The sequence below is a fragment of the Corythoichthys intestinalis genome, chromosome 2, assembly GCF_030265065.1.
Source record: "Corythoichthys intestinalis isolate RoL2023-P3 chromosome 2, ASM3026506v1, whole genome shotgun sequence".
Lineage (NCBI taxonomy): Eukaryota > Metazoa > Chordata > Actinopteri > Syngnathiformes > Syngnathidae > Corythoichthys > Corythoichthys intestinalis.
In genome coordinates, this window is record NC_080396.1 from 56,866,601 (window position 1) to 56,885,610 (window position 19,010).

General features: G+C 39.6%; 1 protein-coding gene across 4 annotated transcripts; it reads right to left on the reverse strand.

Annotated features, from left to right (window-relative positions):
* Positions 1 to 917: 917 nt before the first annotated feature.
* On the reverse strand, positions 918 to 17,598 carry LOC130930007 (mitochondrial carnitine/acylcarnitine carrier protein). Of its 4 annotated transcripts, XM_057857678.1 has the most exons (10): positions 17,542 to 17,598; positions 17,298 to 17,483; positions 15,051 to 15,146; positions 14,762 to 14,889; positions 12,884 to 12,974; positions 6,543 to 6,660; positions 4,544 to 4,616; positions 4,322 to 4,431; positions 1,678 to 1,799; positions 923 to 1,604 (listed from the first exon to the last, which is right to left on the reverse strand). In XM_057857678.1, the coding sequence occupies exons 2-10, from the start codon at positions 17,397 to 17,399 to the stop codon at positions 1,542 to 1,544; spliced, it is 903 nt and encodes a 300-aa protein (XP_057713661.1). In that variant the 5' UTR covers positions 17,400 to 17,483; positions 17,542 to 17,598; the 3' UTR covers positions 923 to 1,541. The 4 variants fall into 4 exon arrangements, with proteins under 4 accessions (XP_057713669.1, XP_057713661.1, XP_057713676.1 ...); XM_057857686.1 differs by having other exon boundaries at positions 918 to 1,604; positions 1,678 to 1,793; positions 17,298 to 17,586; XM_057857669.1 differs by having other exon boundaries at positions 925 to 1,604; positions 17,298 to 17,586.
* Positions 17,599 to 19,010: the final 1,412 nt, after the last annotated feature.

Consider the following 19,010-nt stretch of genomic DNA (forward strand, 5'->3'; position numbering starts at 1 on the left):
AGTCGTCAGCCAATCAAACTTGAGTTTGAGGGGGAAAAATGGACTGGCCCATTTAGTAAGTAAAAACAGGGGTCAATGTAAGTCTGAACATATTGAAAGTACTGTAATTCACTTAATAATGGTAGGGTTAATTCATTATCCTCACAACATGGGAAGACAATCTAAATTAACTGTATAATTGCAGTCATTATATAATGCAAATAAGGTTGCTTAAAAGTTGGTGGGGACAATTTGAGCATCCTGAAAAGTTGGTAGCATTTTGTCCCTACCGTCCCTATGCAAAACTATGCCCTTGTTAAGGACACATTATCCTGGCTAAAGAACATACTACTTAAGTAACTTCATAAAATGACAGCTATATAATTGTTTAGATACCACACACATATTTAGAATACACCTACCAAGTTTAATTCTAATCCGTCCACAAAAAATGGAGGAGTAGCAATTTTAATTCGTGCCGAAATACGAACCACAAGAAGAACAAAGAGACATTTTGAGACTTGCATCTGGGCCGTCTAGCAAAAAGAACAACAACGAAGTAAGTGATATTTTGAGGCCTCTCATTGGGCGGTTTAAAAACTGCATTTGGGACCCAGTTCACATCATTGCTCCTGTAAATTTCATCAAGTTCTATTATGTTAATGATATAATATTCACGACAAAATTAAACTTTCGATTTAACCGAAAATTGTTTCTTCTTTAGAAACGTTTTACTCAGCAAATTTCAACTCAATGTTAGTGTACATGCATGCTAAATGTATGAACTCCAGACTTGAGGGTTTTTTTTTTTTTTTTTTTTTGTTAATTACAGGCTGAAGGCCTGTGAAGTGGCCATTTAGATTGTTGTCGTTCTTGTGGACACTAACTCTGAAGTTCTACTCCTTTATCATTCATGAACTGATGATCTTGAATCTTTGTAGTCATGTAGCATGGACCAGTATCTGTTGATTCTTGGAGCCCGATTTTTATTTGTATTAGGACTGATTAATTAATTTGTGGAATTATTAGCTTGTAGATGGCATCCTACTGTAGGTAAGGAATTTGCCAGTAGAAGGCAGTGCGGGTTTATTGTTCACGACTCACGCTCACTCAAGGATAAGATGCTCATGACTTACAATCCTTCTGGTTTCAAGTGGAAGCTTTATTCACATAGAAATCTCGTGTCCTGTGCTCATTTAATTTAAGGAAAGATCGATACACAAAACTGCTATATAAAACACAATGGACCCGCAATACGTTGTTACAGTGCCATTTTTGGACCAAATACCAAAAGAAAAGAAAGCGTTGGAGACCATTTTTTAGCTTTAAAGGAGCTGAACATGTGTATACGACTGGCTGCCAGAGAACCACGGAAACTGTGTGCCTGTACTTCAAGGCCAAAAAGTATTTTGTACACGTGTTGCATCTACTGTAGATTGTGTAACAAATTAAAAACTTTCTCCCCATGTTATGTCTGGGGCTTTGTATAAACATGATTACAAATAATTACATTTCGTAGCGGCAGGGTCAAAACACTTTGTTGGACACAGTAGCTGACTAGTTCACCAGCCAGGTGCTAGCCAGTTCAAACCCTTTAAGGCGACTTCAAAGCCCAAGAAACATGCCTGGAAGAGTGAGAGAAAAAGATTAAGATGGTGTCTCCACAGAAAAGGATAGCATTTGAGAAGGCAGCCCTACAGCATTGGCAGGGAAGGCTCGTAGAAAGACAGCATTGAAGCCTTTGTAGAGTGCTTTGGCCCCTTCTTCCCGAAGCAGAGTCCTCAATACATCCAATAGACCTCTGTACTTGTCATCTGCAGCTGAGCATGCGTTTACGCACACATTGAATAGTTCTTTTTAAATTTTATAGTAAAGTTGCACAATATAACGTGACTAAAAATATATGTGGTTGCGTACAGTACTTTTGCTCAAGGGTATGGCGGTGTATAAAATTGACCAATAACATTTATAATAAGCTCATGTTAAATTGTCACCAATGCACAACATCAATAATTGTTAAGTGATTCAAATGTTAAGGGGAGGATTTTTCGGAAAGTATTGGTCACAGAGTATGTGGTAAGAAAAAACATCCAAGTATTGGCTCAGTCAGGAGCCTGCGAGGCAACCCAAAAATGATCCACACGTTGTTCTATAGCGCTTTTGTTTTCAGCGCAATTTTTCTTGCACACACGAAGTTCTGTATCATGTGATCTACTAGTTTGATCAAGCATTACACATGTTGTTTTCAGTTGATAAAACGATATTATTTTTTATCGTTAGACGTTGTGTCATTAGCTGATATTCACAGGAGGCTTTTAGCACAACAGTGCGCTACCAAGAATGGTGTATGAACGTGCCCTGACAACCGTAACACATGCAGAAGGACCACGACGTCCATCAAACTCTACCAATGGCTAGAAGACCAGCTCGACAAATGATATTGGCAGACCGGCACAATAACATTGATGAGTTAGCATGCATTTTGTAGATTAGTCATGGCTATGCCCATAAAATCATTTATGAAAGGCAAACGAAATCACCAATGTTGGAATGTATGAAGTAAAAGTACTTCGTTACTGTACTTAAGTACATTTTTATGTATCTGTACTTTACTCAAGTACAAATATGAAGAGGTACTTTTTACCACTTCATTTTAAATTTTATTTTAAATTTTTACTCCACTACTTTTTAAATTGTCGTCTGCATTACATGGTACCTTTGTTTTTCTCTCAATGTGAATTGATAGTTTCGTTTTCATGCCTCTGACGCAATCGATAAGCCCCATGCAACTATACCGTAATTGAGCACTAGGGGCAGCAACATGAGTGCAAGCAAGATTAGGCAGGTGAACAAGATATTGACCAACAGAAACAAACAGTGAGAGCAGCGCACCTTCAAATGGGTGCTGCACACTCTTGTACAGTAGGTGGGGGTATGCATCTAATATCCGCCATTAAGCTAAGGTTTGGAGTTTTTTGAGCTTGTTAAGGTACAGTTTACAGTGCAGTCAATTGATTGTTTTTTTCTATTCTGCAGTTTTAAATATATTTATATACAAAGTATATCTTACATATATGCATTGAGAGAAAATACTAACTTACTTTTTACGTGTAAATTAAAATTTTAAAGCAAGTACTTTTGTACTTTTACTTGAGTAATTTTTTTCTTAGATACTAGTAATTTTACTTAAGTAATTCCTGTATCGATACTTCTACTTAAATTAAATAAAAAAAAATTAAAAAAGTGAGTACCACATCCACCCCTGAAAATCACTCACTGCCTACTGAGAATTTAGACCTACAATGCACATTTTTGGAATGTGCGACGAAATTGGGAGTTCCCAGAGAAAACCCACACAGGCACAAAAGAAGACCTCAGTCCGAGATGAGTATTTTAGACATCTTAAAACAACTATAAGATAGCATACACATGGTTTCATTCAAAAAACAACAACCCAAGCTTAATTTACCGTAGCTCCTCCAATCATTCAAATTTTGCCTCTAATTTGAGATGTAAAACTTAAATGTATTTCTTTACATGAATTACTACTTTCCTATTTACTTCTTTACAAGGCTTGAGAGAGAAGAAACCTAAATAGGTGGAGTTTTGAATAGCTAACTGACTAAGACTTGTGACTTTATATATTGTGACTAAAAAACTAAAAATAGTGCTACCAATGGATATATCTTCTCTGCGTTGGGAAATAACATAAGGTGTTAAAACAAAAAGATCAATTGCTACCTTGCTTCCCCACATTGCTTCCCATGATATTTCTAATCGTAGGGAGAAGGATAGTAAGGCTCTAGCCAATTTAAAAAAAGGCTCCAAAGGCTGCCAAAATTCATTCTACTCATTTTACGCTGCCTTTTATCAATCTATATAGGTAAAACGGCGCCAATACAGATTGAGCGCGCCAATGCATGAGTGGGTCGTGCAACGCATGCATTAATTACGTTAAATTTATTAACGTGATACATTTTTTAAAAAATTAATTACCGTTGTTATCGGGATAAATTTGATAACCCTACCTTAAGCCTAAACTAAAGACTCTGGATGAGTGTAACATATTATGTGTGTAACGTTAAATACAATTAGGAAACAATTTAATTAAAATATATATATATATATATATTAAAAAAAGGCATGGCCGATATTTTTATGCCGATTCCGATAGTTTGAAAATGACGTGACCGGACCCGATCGATCGGGACATCTCTAATATATATTAATTATAAAATAAAAGATACTTTAAAGATTTACATTAAATGCATTCCTATCACCCGGGGTGTCTTTAAATTCATACAGAAAAAGAATGAAGGCCAAGTGTTGAGGTGTCTGTCACCTGTTTGAAAGTTGGACTTGAGGACGTCTGGGGGGAGTGCGATTGTCCAGTTCAAAATTCCAGCCACCCCGCCAGCGAGCAGAATGTAGGCGGAGCCAAGCTGGGTAACGCTAACAACACACACACGAGTACATAGATATGGAGAGACACATGAATAAACAAAGAGTGACGAAAAGATTAGCTGATCTTTAACCCAAAACCTTTAAGTGCTAAAATAGGTACCTTTGCCCTTCTGGAGTCAGGCGGTTTTTCAGGTACTCATATGTCAGAAAGTAGAGACCATTTGAAGGCACATCTGTAAAACAATATATTAGCAGATAATCCCAATTGTATGATGTAATTCGAGGAGTATATAGTATTTATGGTAAGTTTGTTGTAAATGTTTTCAAACTGACCTAATATGTATTATATTTTGTGTTTCAAACATTAAGATGTAAATAGGATACATAAGTGCTGTTACAAAAGAACATATAATATGCTAAATTGGAAGTGTATATAAAATTAAATATGGTTTTACAGTGATCCCTTGACAATTCGCCCTTTGAAATTTGCAATTTCAGTTATTTGCGGATTTTTGAGATTCTACATAAGCGCCTGACACCCGTGCATTGTCATCTTCATTGAAGTGCAAAGTTTTTTCTACATCATCATTATCATCATTCTAATCAGTCTCATGTGGTAGTTTATTTAAAATTTTTAAGACAGAGTATACGCATGTATACATGTACAAATCATTGTTTTACTTTATATACATCTTATTTAAATCATAATTATTACATTTACCATGCTTAAAAACCATTTATAAAAATAAATTTATATATAAGGTTTTTTTCAAATTACACTTTGGGGAAAAATATGTCTTGTATGCATCTCTATCCAATGCTGTGAAATTTGAACAAATACATTGAACACCCCCCTCCCCCAACACACATCCACACAAAATATATGGCGGAAAACACAGACAAGACTGAAGAAGTTTCTGCTCTTGCACTCCTTTTTAAAAGAAACTGCTGTATTTTATGCCAAAACAACTGTTGTGTTTGATAGAACAATATGTCTATATGCTTCCATAGCAGATTCATGGCGCATTAAGCCCCCTAACTATTTTTTTGTCTGTTTTACTCTGGAAACCCCCAGTTACAGACAACCGCTTTTGTTTCAACCCAGCCATAAAACGAAGGTAATTAATTATATATTTTATTCAAAATGTCTGTCATGTGTAGCTTTGAATCATTAATTGATTAATCTAATATTTCATTTTTAAAAAATGACTTTAAAAAATTATTCACCCGCATATTCTAATCTTTTAAACAAATTACGTCACAATGAAAAAAATGGTGTCTGTAAAAAAGTCACGGATATCGACCTCATAAGTATCGTTTAATTGTATTTTTCTTGTTATTGTCACATTTTTCCCGATATGTTAGATGCTAATGGATCCAAACAAAGAAAAATTGAAAGAAAAACATTTAAAAGAGTAAATATATGAAAATCTCGACCACTCCTTGATGTCTGCAATTTCTGCATCGCAACCCTTGTTATATTACAATGTTTCACCCACAAAATCCCCCAAAAATCCAGCTGTAGCCATTCACAGCTGTGTCTTGACACTCAGTGATACATGCTACATGGAGTTTTTGGATCGAAACAACGTAAGTACGTGATAATATCTCGTTAAAGTCATGGCGTCTGTAATTCTGCTCTCGCGTGCTCTCACCTCCAGATAGGGTTTTGCCGTTTAATTTTTTTTTTTTTAAATGCCCTCCTGTTCAAAATTTTTCTTCCCCCAGAAAATTGAGATTTCAAACTTTCCAATGATGTATCACACATGCATATAAGACAATTTTGAGTTCGGCCAAATTAGGGTTCTCAGAGCGGAACTTCAAGTCACCTGAGTGTTTTCCGCCATATATATTTTTTTCTTGTCAATAGGGTCTGCCTCTACGTCGCAGTTATTCGCGGGTGGGGGGCTGGGGTCCCAACATTAACCGCGAAAAAACGAGGGATCACTGTTTGTTTTTTAGGTAAACACGTTAATACGCTACACAGAGGTCTATTGTCACAATTATGTAAATGTACTATGTTAAGATGTGTTTAGGACAATAAACCTTGTGTTAATATGATGTTAGAGATAACATTTTTTTTTTTTTTTTTTTTTAAACACATATGATGAAGATATCCTATGTCCTGAACCTTTGTATTGAGTGTCAGTGCACTGCACCTCTGATGAGCGTCAGCAACGTCCCTTTGTATACACTGCGTATGCCTTGTTCCTTGTAGAGACGTTTGGCACAGTCTAGTGGACCTGAATATTTGGGTGTGCGACCACTAACCTGCACCTGCAGAACACATATCTATTGTTGGCTTCGAACATCAGCTATATGCATACAATTTTGGCCCATTTTTTCATAGTAGTAGTTCTTGAACTGAAATTGAGGACTCATGCATGTACTGGAGCTTGGTGGTGCACAAAACTATTTGCAATAAAATATGTTGTATCTTTTCATTTTTGCATATTGTACCTACAGTAGAGCCTAGTTCGGGCCTAAAAAATCCAGCCCGACCCGACACGGCCCGCTGGTATTGAGGCCCGACCCGGCCCGAGCTCGATCACTTAACTAGATTTGCAGGCCCGAGCCCGAAAAACCCGATTTTTTTTTTTTTTTTTTTTTTGAGTGACGCGGAAAAAACGCAGCAGCAGCAATTTATTTTCATTTCTTCGAGTTGGCAGAAAAAAACGCAAGTTTTCTTAATGTTTAAATAATCTACATATTTTTTTGAGAATTATCAAAGCATTCACACAACGAAATAACGCTGGGAAAGTTTGTTAAACATATTTCTGAGTGTGTGGGATATTGTTCTCACATGGACGCGCCTCTCTGACAAGGAGAGGGAACAGGAGAGGGCGGCGCCTCGGCCGTGCAGCGGGAGGACAAGAAGAAAAAGCGGCCGGCGCCACGGCGTTCGTGCACACGCACAAGCAAAAGCGCAATACAGAGAGCATGCTCTCCATTTTTTTTTTTTTTAAAATAATTTATTAGTCCGGCATGGCGGCCCGACCCGACCTGACCCGAACGTGAATGCTTAAATTGTGGGCCCGACCCGACATTCGGGTCGGGTCGGGTCGGGTTTGGGTTCGGGCACAAAATCTAACCTCTAACCTACAGTACATATGGGATTGGCATTTCAATAAAACAAACAAATTAGTATTCCCTTACCCTAGGTTCAAATGTCTAGTTGTGAACTTTGCTTCGTCACCAGACCAGACGCAGGGGACATTTGGACAAACAAATATTTACCCAATAACCTAATCTGTATTACTTCTATAATTTGGGAGGAGAAGAGGAACTGGAAGAACAGAAATGCGGGAGTCTAGATTGAAACACCGACCCTTAGAATTGAGCGGCAAACGTGCTAACCGCATACGTACCATGTTAAATTAACTTCTGTGTAAACAAGGACTTTTTTTCCCAGATCATATAGTGTGTATTCAACTGTCATGCTTTAAGTTCGAATTCAAGTTTATGCCCTAGTGTGTCTTGTCTTTGTAATTGCACATTCATTTAAATCAGGAGTCGGGAACCTATGGCTCACGAGCCAGATATGGCTCTTTTGATGGCTGCATCTGGCTCACAGACAAATCTTCAGTTATATATATAAAAAAAAAATTTGTTATGTAATGGCAACGGCGCTAAGACCCTCGGGGGAAACCTGGCGGGCGTAAGAAGCGTTAAAAAGACATTTTTTCCATTGGCAAACCCAGTGATCAGGCGACATTCGGGACACTACAGACACTACAGGTGCAGCAGTGAAGAACGTCTGAAGTCTGATAATGCGTGTGGCAGTCGGTTGAAATAATAGCTATGGATCTGTAGCGTGGTGCAGACAGGGATTAAATGCTTCAGTCTGTTGCGTCACATTTAATTTTGCTTTATTTTCATTTTTCTTGCACAGCTGAAACAATAAAAAAAAAAAAAATGTCCGTCTCGCATTGCTGCACACAGACGGCTCATTTCTTATTCGCTCTAAAATGTGGACTCTTACATAATTATATTAATAAACAAATACAAGTTTTTGTGACAAAACTAACTTCTGCATTTTAGACACTACTCGTATTCACTCGTTGTCCGCTCGCCATTATGAACACATCTGCTGTCACACATGAACATACTGTAATAGCCCCGAATGGGGAAATAGGAAGGAGAGGAGTCGGTGATGACTTTCCAACTTTATTGTGGCAACCATAGAAATAATAAACAGAATAACAGCGTTATCCGCAACATGCTAACTTCGCTCTCACGTCGTACGCTCTCTCCTCCTTGCTTCCCGCTACCTCACTACTCTGCCGTCTGATGGCCTCTTCAAGGGCCCACAAATAGTTACGGACATTACAATACTTAACGATTACCATATTTCTGAACTGTATTAACACACAACACACATCACGATCATCATAAAATAAAGCAAACCGCTAATATACACAGTCAAAATATACTTTTTCTCACCACAAACAAGAAAAAAATACTAGTTCACAACGTCCGTCTCACATTCTGCAAGAGACGGCTGATTTCTTATTCGCTCTAAAATGCGAACATTTATTGCCCATGCACGCCACGTAGCGAACGCCTCCCCCCTGCTGGTTTAAAACCGTAAGTACAACAGTCTATCTGTGGACACAAAATATTACAATAATTATTTCAATATTATTAAATAATTATTATTTATTATTATTTATAAGTTATTAAAAATAATTCAGAGACTTATTGTACTTTAAAAGTGTTGAAATTACATAAAATGCACATATTACTTGTATTTTTAGTTTTAAACATATTGTATGGCTCTCACAGAATTACATTAAAAAATATGTGGTCTTCATGGCTTTCTCAGCCAAAAAGGTTCCCGACCCCTGATTTAAATTGTTGTGGCCCGCTCCTTGTGTATCTACCAATCGGCTTCCTCTCGTGTCACCCACCTAAGCCTCGCCACCCCATGTCTGTTTTTAAGATCCCCTTGTGCTGTCAGTTCTTGTTGCTTCATTCTCCTCACTTTCTGCGTCCATGCCATTCTTGTTTCCCGTTTCCCCGTCCGAGCCTTGTCCTAGTAAGATGTTGTTTTTCTTTAGTAAGTTGTGTTGCTCTCCGGCCTTTTGTTTGATCCCCTCAGTTTCTGTTTGTACTTGTATTTTTGGATTTCTCATTAAAACCATTTTGAATTCACTGCCACCCAGGGGTCGCGTTAACCGAATATTTTCCGTCGTTGACCGTTTTTTTAAAACGGTGACGGAAAAAACTGAAGTCCATCCGTCATTTTGACAGGTTGCAATTCACACCCCAGACCACAGGATAGCGAGTGAGCATATTGTAGCGTCGCCGGGGCTGTCATCAATGGGTTAATTTATGCACCAACGAGGTGCTGTCATTGGTGTGCTGGTGCACCAGCGTGACGCTCCGATTGGTGGACTAGATTGCGTCAGTGTATATAGTTGTTGTTGTTTTTGCATTGGTGAGGTGGCGGGAAGTTTATAAAGGAAAAGAGGAAAAAGGCTCGTGTGTTGTTTTCGCGGCCAAACTTCCGCTTAGCAAACGCTACAATATTAATAAGCTATTGTCTCTCTTGATGCATGACGTCGCTGGCCTTACTCGGAAAAATGTCCGAACTAGCATTCAGGTGTAGCAAACACGGAAACGTTAGGAAGCTTTGGAGAGCATTGTCTAAGGCTACGTTCATTCTACAGGTCTTAATGCACGAATCAAATTTTTTCGTGTTTTTCTGACTCGAGTCAGGCATTAACTTGACGGTCTGAACGGGACAAGTCGCATAGAAGTGGACCATTTCAAATCCGATCTGGGTCATTTTTTTATGTGGTTCAAATCCGATCTGGGCCACATTTTTCCAGACTGTCGCGGCGGTCTGTACCGTCCAGTGTCCCAAATCCGATTTCAGTTGTGCGTTATTAGCGCCTAGCTTGCAGTGAACACGGCTTTTGGGGAAGGGCCGGGCTTGACAACAGTCATAAAAAAATAAAAATGGGTTGAGGATAAGCATGAGAATGATCGGTTTTCTCTCTGCTCTATGTGAGCTATATTCAGGGGTGCACATATTTTTTTTGCCCAGGTTCTCAGAGGAGGACCTGGCGATGTGACTTGGTCCTCATTGAGCTTGAGAGCCGACCCGCCTGATGCGAAAAAATTATGACAAGCTTTACTTAGAGCCAATTACCTTTAATTCATTATATAAACAATTAACGCTTGATTAACATCAACTGGCACAACAAAATTGCCATTACTTTGAAGTGAAAAGTAAAGGAATAAACATAAAAGCACTAATTCAAAATAAAAGGCATTCATATGCGACTCCCACATTAACTCCAAGCCTTTGTAAAAGTGGGATGTCCTCCTCATAAGACCTCATTGAACGTGCATGTTTAGCTTTGTGAAATGCGAGCAAAAACACATTTGTCAGTTCATGGCGCTTTTCTTCAATTACTTTTTTCCGCCACTTGTCCATAGGGCGAGTGGGGTCCTGTCTTGACATCGATAGTTTTCTTAATTGCCGCATGCTCTGTTTTTTTCGTGCTTTTCAAAGTTTGGATGGCTAAAATTCTTTGACCCTGCATAAAATGCGCTGCTCTTATTAACGACATTGGGATTCTCACGGCAAATGTTGCACCACATTTCCATGCGAGCAGCATTTGCTTCTAGCCATGGTACCTCCTGCCGCCACTTTTCAGCAAAAGTCCTTTTTTCCGGTAGCTCCGGTGACGTCTCTGTCGTCCGTCTGTCTTTTGACGGGGGTGGGGAAACACGGAAGTAATTACTCATGGGGCCTGCCTCTTTGACATTTCGAGAAGTGATTTTCTCGTGTCCGCCGCAAATACAGTGGTCAGCCATTGGTACGCAAAAGCGTATGGAAACCGTTGAGGCCCAGCGCATTTGTCTACCTCCAGTACGCATGCGCGCATGCGGACCACTTATGTGCACCCCTGGCTATATTTCAACATTTCCTACACGGCCGAGAGTCGGGAGAGGGGTCTGGCTGCAGCCCGTCTTGGAGAGTCAGGTATGTGTGTGTCTGCCCGTATGTGTGTGTGACATGCACGGACAGTGCGTGCATGCTATCGAGCCATATAAACTGTGAATATAAGCCTAAACGGGGATTATTTATGTCTGTTATTTGTGTCCTCCTTTTGAAAAGCAAAATATGATAGCTCTGGAATGACGGATGACTTGTCATTTGTTTTGATGCTTCTGCGCACCGGCGATTGTCGGACTGCGAATTAGAGCGCATGCGTAATACTTGAATAGTCTCAATGGACAAAGGCAGTCTGAACGGGCACGCCAAAAAAACGGATATGACAAAAAAATCGGATTTGTGCATTTAGACCTGTAGTATGAACGTAGCCTAATTGAATGAGCAGGGACAAACAGCTTGGAGTCAGAAGTACGTGCGCTATTCTCAAACCTGAACGCACCCCGAGTCTTGGATGACAAATCAACAGAGCAGAGAGTAGACACAACATGGCTGGTAGTTTCTTCAGTTTATTCAGAGTTGAGTAAATAACGCACCACTTTTGACCAACACTGCTATTGAATGTCATTATTATCATTTTAAAAATTTAAGTGACGGGTAAAAATAGATTATGACCGGATTTTTATGACCCTGTCAGTCAAAATGACAGACAATGAAAAAGTCTAGCACAACCTCTGCTGCCACCCCTGCCTTAGAGTGGATCTTTGAGGCGTCATGAAGCGTGTCAACATAATGATACACTGTGTCATTGAATACTGACACCTGCTGGACATCTAAATTCCCTGCAGGCAACCCACTTGACAGACTGACACTGATTTTTCATTAAAAAAAAAAAAAAAAAAAAAAAAAAAAACGCCAAATCACATAACAAAAAAACTAAAAAAACAATGCCAAATTATAAAACAACAGAATATCACATAAAAAAAAAAAAACTAAAAAAAAAAACAACGCCATATCACAATACACAACGCCAAATTACATAACAAAAATCCAAATTATAAAACGCCAAATCACATAACAAAAAAACAATTCAGAAAACACAACGACAAATCCAAAAATGAAATTACATCAAGGATCCGGAAGAGGTAGGTACCAATCAAAAAGTACACCCATCGATGATTGGACGAATCTGCCGTCAACGGTAGGTACTACGAACTTATTCGCGTCTGGTGTGGTATTTGAAAAAGAGTAGTACCAAAGACGCGAACGTGGCTTTCGCTACAAATCCATCCATACATTTTCAACCACTTTGAATATTTCTATTTGAGACATACATATGAAGTAAAATATGTCGGCGCCGCAATTGTGTGTCAGCGTGACTATCCTATTGGTGCGAGGACACTATTGGTAGTGAGGGATAACTGTATACATATATTAGAGATTTCACCCAACTGTCACATATTACTGCCTGCCATCATGTTTGGGACATCTACAGTAGCTATCAAACAACTGTGCGTGTGCCAAAAATATGTCAACAAAGATCCTCTTCGAACACATTCCTGTGGTGTCATTGTGTGAATTTTAAGACTTTACCTGCAGTAAGCATTTAATCCTTTCTCCTGGAGCCACAATCACTGTTGTGAAGATCCCTGCTAGACACCCTGACAGGAATATCTGTGTGTGCCTGGACACAATGAGAACATTATTTGACAGCGGAACTAATCTTCATATACTATTAGCCTCATATCCTCATATAAGCAGTAAAGCAGGGTGATGCAGCAGTGGTAAGAGAGAAACATTATGCACGAATATCAATTTAGAAAAAATATGACTTTGGCAATTTTGCTGTTAGGCTAACCATACATACATTCTACTCTTTGATATATTTAAGAAAAAATGCAGGAAAGTAAAAAGAGGATGTGTTCACACTCAAACATGTGCTCTGGAGAAACACATAGCTTTACAATTACACTAAGTGTTGAGTGTCAGCTGAAGTTGTGACACATTATACGAAGATTGCGGGCAGATGGCATAGGACTTGAGAATTTGGGGGCTGGTTTCACAGGAGCGAATAACATCAGAGGGTACGGCAATGTCAACATTTATATTTAGATGTTGCTCTCAAGGAACATTCACCACAAAAGAAGGTCACTCCAAAACAACCCAGTCACATACTGTATTTGCATGCTCTTGAGCAGGGGTCCCCAAAATACGGCCCGCCTCCACATTTGGTCCGGCCCCCTGAACTATATATATATTACCCCCACCCCCCCCCCCCCACCCCAAAATAGTGTTATTTAATTTCTGGCTTTTTTCTGTGAAGAACCCAGAGATGGTTATTTGGTAATTAATGGTGTTATTATTTATATATTTTATTATATTGTATTATTATTATTATTATTTTTTTTTATTATTTTACTTTTGTTCCGTGAAGAATCCAGAAAGGGTCATTTGATTGTGGCTTTCTGAAAAACAATAATTTTTTACATTTAGGCACTCCTGCAATCGTCACACCTTTTCTGTTACAAACTGACCCCGGCCCCTCACCAGAGAAGGGAAAAGTTATGTGGCCCCCCCCAGGAAAAAGTTTGGGGACCCCTGCTCTTGAGGTTAAACCTGTGCTTAAACGCAGTTCTGCTGGACAGGTTCGGACCTGAATTAATGTGTCAGATATGATAACAATGTTTGGACCCAGCTTTAAGGTTAGGCCAGGCTTCCTTTTGTTGTGTGCTTGGTTTTATGGTAAACCTCAATTGGGCAGTCAGTTTACAGCTTAAACCATACGCAAGGACAGCAAAATAGCATAACATACTTGCAGCAACCAATGCTAGGTGCTTCAGAGTGATTTCTTAATGCAAGAACTTGCATATAGCTCCCACAACTTTCAGCTTATTGTCGTCTCCTGATTAGGTCTTTTAAGGCGCTATACAGAATTTTTAGTGTCACTTTACAATACTTTTCTATTCCATGCATGCTCCACCAATGCCCTGATGAGTACACAGAGCCCAGACATTTTAACTAAAACTGTCCCAAAAAGCCCATTTTTTCATTTTAATATTGTTTGGGTCGAACACTCTGACCGAAGGCGAACACAAGCCTGTGCACATCCACGTGCATCCCCGCAACAACAGAGCTGTTTCACCGAGCCTCCGCTTGGCAAAAAACACTTTTTCAACCAACTTGAGACTTGATACTAACAGTAAACAGTGATGTTTGCGGTTTCTACTTGTCTAGTGCTGATTTGATGGGCCAAACGCTGGCTGCTTTATGTCTGTGCTCGTACAAGCATGCGCTCCGTGCACAAGCTGAACACAGGCTGTAGTTACGCTTTAGGCCGGAGGTGGCAGTTGAGAGTAAAAAAGTGACAAACACAATATAGCATCTTTAAGATTGTAAGAAACAAACATTGAAATCACAATTAAATTTTGATTAATCACCCAGCCCTTGTCCCACATATTTCTTTGTACTGACGTTAGATCCTGGCTGGTGTCTGTCTGCTGGAGCTGCTTCCCCAAACCAAAACCAAAGAAACTGATGGCCATCATGGGAGCCACACCCACCAGTGGAGCGCCAATCCCTTTGTACAGGCCGAGGATGCCCTAGACACACACACACACACACACACACACACACACACACACACATACACTGCTAGAAAAAAAGCAACTCTTTTGACACAGTGCCAAAGTTGTTTTGTCCCACTTGGCTCTATGTTCATGTCAAAAACAGAATATCAACATCTGCATTCGTTTCTATTGACCTCTTTGGAGATGGTCTTGCGAAAACAGTCAAAGGTTCCTGTGTAGATGGCATACCTAGAGAGCGAGGAGGCTTTGGGTTGAGTCTGGAGTCTCACCTTACACCAAACAACACAACACAACACATACCATTAAAAGGGGGTACATGGAAAATTGACAGCATAATAATGTGTGGGTCTGGAGCATTTGCCCACCATTAAGTGCGAAATTTAACAATCTGTTTTTAATCGGACTCATTTCCTAACAGGTTTCTGCAAGCAGGCTGCATGGTGTCCTACAGCCCAACTGATCCTGGGTTGGAATCAATGCTTGAGTTCTTAAATTTGTATGTGCCAAGTAGGCATATGCCGATTACTGGTTTCAAGGTATACCGTGGTATAAAAACGTCAAGGTTTCAAACCCGCAAAAATTTTCCGTCATACCGTCTCTAAGGTATTATCTTTTTTTTATGCCCTAAAATTGCATGAAGAAATCCCTCGCTTGCAGCTGTAAGGCTCAACCCTCCCCCACCGGTTGTTGCTTAGTGTCAGTGAGTCAGCGGTGCTACACGATGGCTGGAGAGGTGAAACTTCTTAACTTTTTCCCCCATCGAAGAAAATGAAATTGCTGGTATAGGAATACTTCGGATTCAGAAAAGTTAGGCTTACAGAAGGAAGGCCAAAGACATGTAAAACACGTTTGTGGAGGGTGGCTGCCGAGGAGGCAATACCTCCAATATGATTTCGCATTTATGCAAAATTAAAGGTTAGTAAACACTGTCATGAACGTTTCCCACCAACTACGGGAGTTAACTCCAGCGTGTTTAGTGTGTCTAGCGATGGTAAAACATGTGTTTTTTTTCTCTCTGGCAACTGTTTTGAAAACGAGAGTGTGTGTATAATGTAAACATGATACGAGTCATGCGCACGTACTTTTTATGGAAAATAATTTGATTATTTTTGTTCTGATTGTATTAATGTTGAGCTGTGGTTTTGGGTTTAGGCTCACCTAAAGGACTGCGTTTATTTTAATTTTATTAAGAATATATCATTTTATTTTGTTTTAACTTAACATTACACCTATGTTCTAATTTGCTAAAATGTTTTGAAAAATAAAAATCCTACTCAATGGGGAAAAAAAGGAAAAAATATATATAAAATGTGGAAAAAATATCTCAAAGTAACATATTTTAGAGCTGCAATTGCAATACCGTGATATTTTTACCGTCAGAATCTCATACCTGCACATGCCTAGTGGCAAGTATTTTGGCTGGCTACCAGTGCAGAACTGCGGCAAATGTGTAACGCTGTGTCATGATGAATCGCAAGTGTTAGGACGGTGTAGGACTATTGCACATACAGGAAAATGCATGATTCTAAGGGGGGGGGGGAAGCAAGCACAGAAAATAACAACACATTATGCAAAAAAATAATAACATTTTCGTGCACACAGAACACATACTTTTCACCACGGTATTTCACATTAGTAATTCTAATTTTGGCACAAATCTCATACCAGAGTAAGACTTGAACAGAATAAATTACAATTCCTTCAAACATTTTGGGTTTTTACTCTTCACACAAAGTGACGCCTAATTGGTTAGCACGTCCGCTCGAGAGACGTTGTGAGATCAGGGGTTCGATCCCGGGCTCTGGCCTTCCTGTGTGGAGTTTGCATAATCTCCCCGTAGCTCCGAAAATCTCCAAAATATGCATGGTAGGTTGTCTGAACACTCAAAATTGTCCCCAAGTATGAATGGGGGCGTGAATGGTTGTTTGACTCCTTATGCCCTGTAATTGGCTGTATCCCAAATCAGGGTCTACCCCACCTACTGCCCATAGTTAGCTGGGATAGGCTCCAGCATATAATAAGTAAATAAATAATTAATACGAAGGTGAGGCGCCCCTTGCTCTGACCACATAAACTCAATTTCACCCATATGGACCGTTCAAAACTCTCCATAACACATCTGAAATCTGATCTGAAATCTGAATCACATTAAATTTGTAGACATTAAATTTTCAACTAATACTGAACCATGCGACAGGCTTGCCAACTAATCTACCAACTTTTCACCTGTTCCCAATTTGGTGTTTCCCTGTTTTAACATAACAGCATAACACAACATTTCTCGTGGCAGTCAAGGTACTCGCCGCTTGAGTTGCCCTCCAGTCTTTTTAAGCTGATTTGTCCAATAATCTCCACAAAGCCTGGGAAGAAAACATGTCAAGAACAGCAAGTGTCAGATTGCAAAAATGCTTTGGAGTCACCTTGATGGTGTCCAGTGGGTGTCCGGCCAGCAGCAGACACGCTCCACCGACTCCCCCGGCCACAAAGTTCTTGATAGGGGAACTTCTTCGCTCGTTCTCCATCCTCTGCTCCGCATCGCCCACGCCGAGGAGCTAAGAGGCGGTCTAGTTGTGTAACGACTCACGATGGACCTCCGTCTGACTGTGCTGCACCGGAACACCGCAAAGTAACATGCAAACTCTCTCATTCACTCGATCGCCCTACCTCAACTCAGGACCACACGAGTCTGCCTGCCATTATTCCCGCCTCTTTACGTCATCATCACGTGCAACAACAATAGGAAACATTCCCGTATATGAAGGGTTTCCAAAAAAGCTTCTGACACAATTAAAAAATAAATCCAATGTTAATAATAAAGAATTTTAAATATATAGAGCTTGGTCAAAGTCATGAAGGCAGTTTCTGCCAGAAATAGTCATTATAAAACAAATAAACAATGAAATGTTGATATGCTCATGAATACTGCTCATGAAAATGTTTTATACAGTACAAAAACTATCTAGTCAAATTAATGCCAGAAATTCGTACTGCAAAAAATATGTAAAAATAATTTTGTGGTTGTAAAAACCTTTTAGTGCACCCCAGAAAAGACGGGGGAAAAAAACCTTCAGTCATCTTGACTATGAGGCTGGGACAGGATGAGGGTGTACACTACAGTAACCACCCACTACACACCATTGTCTGCCTGGGTAGCAAATAAGCCATGTTCCGATTGGCTGTTTAGACACTGTTTTTGACATGGTGTGCAAAAGAAATTCAAAAAATTCTGTGCACTCCCTAAAAAGTTGTGTTTGCCATAAAGTACCGACAGCCAAACATAATTAATTGATATGAAGCAAGGGCGTAGGTTTGCATAGGGACGGTAGGGACACAATACTACCAACTTTTCAGGATGCTCAAATTGTCCCCACCAACTTTTAAGCAACCTTATTTGCATTTTATAATGACTTCAGTTAAATAGGTATTTAGATTGCCTTCCCATATGTTGTAAGGATACAATTGACCCTACCATTATTAAGTGAATTATTTTCATTATGTTCAGACTTATATTTACCCCTTTTTCACTTGCTGAATGTGCTAGACCATTTCCCCCCCTCAAACTCACGTTTGATTGGCTGATGACTTGACACCCCCCCTCCCCCACACACACACGCACTGACCTGACGAAAATACAACACGTCGCCAAGATGCCGCCTCATTCGCCCCCTTCAAAGAGGAGGGATATTAGGAGTTTTTTTTCCAGCCAGAAGCAGCCACTTTATGTAAAAAGATGTCAACGTAATGGAGGTGGGGAACACACCACTAATTTTGCTACTGAAATTTTGCTACAACCTGCATCAGAGTTTGCGTAACATTAAAGTGAATTTGCTAACCTGCAAAACTTGAGTAGGAAGCTACTTAGAGAGATGTGTCCTCCCCTTTTGTATGTATTTTCTGCTGTTAACGTAAATTAAACTGTGAGAAATGTAGTGAACCGAGGTTTACCCCCTACTACACAATTTTTTTTTTTTTTGTGGTCTTAAAGCAACACTTGGTAACTTTTCAGTTTTGGTGGATTTTAGTGATGCTGGTCGACAAACGTGGTAATTTTTTGAAGACTGTTTCCCATGAGGACCAGTGCATGAGCGCATAGTGTCTTCCTATGAGGGGCGTAACAGAAAAAATTGAAAGTC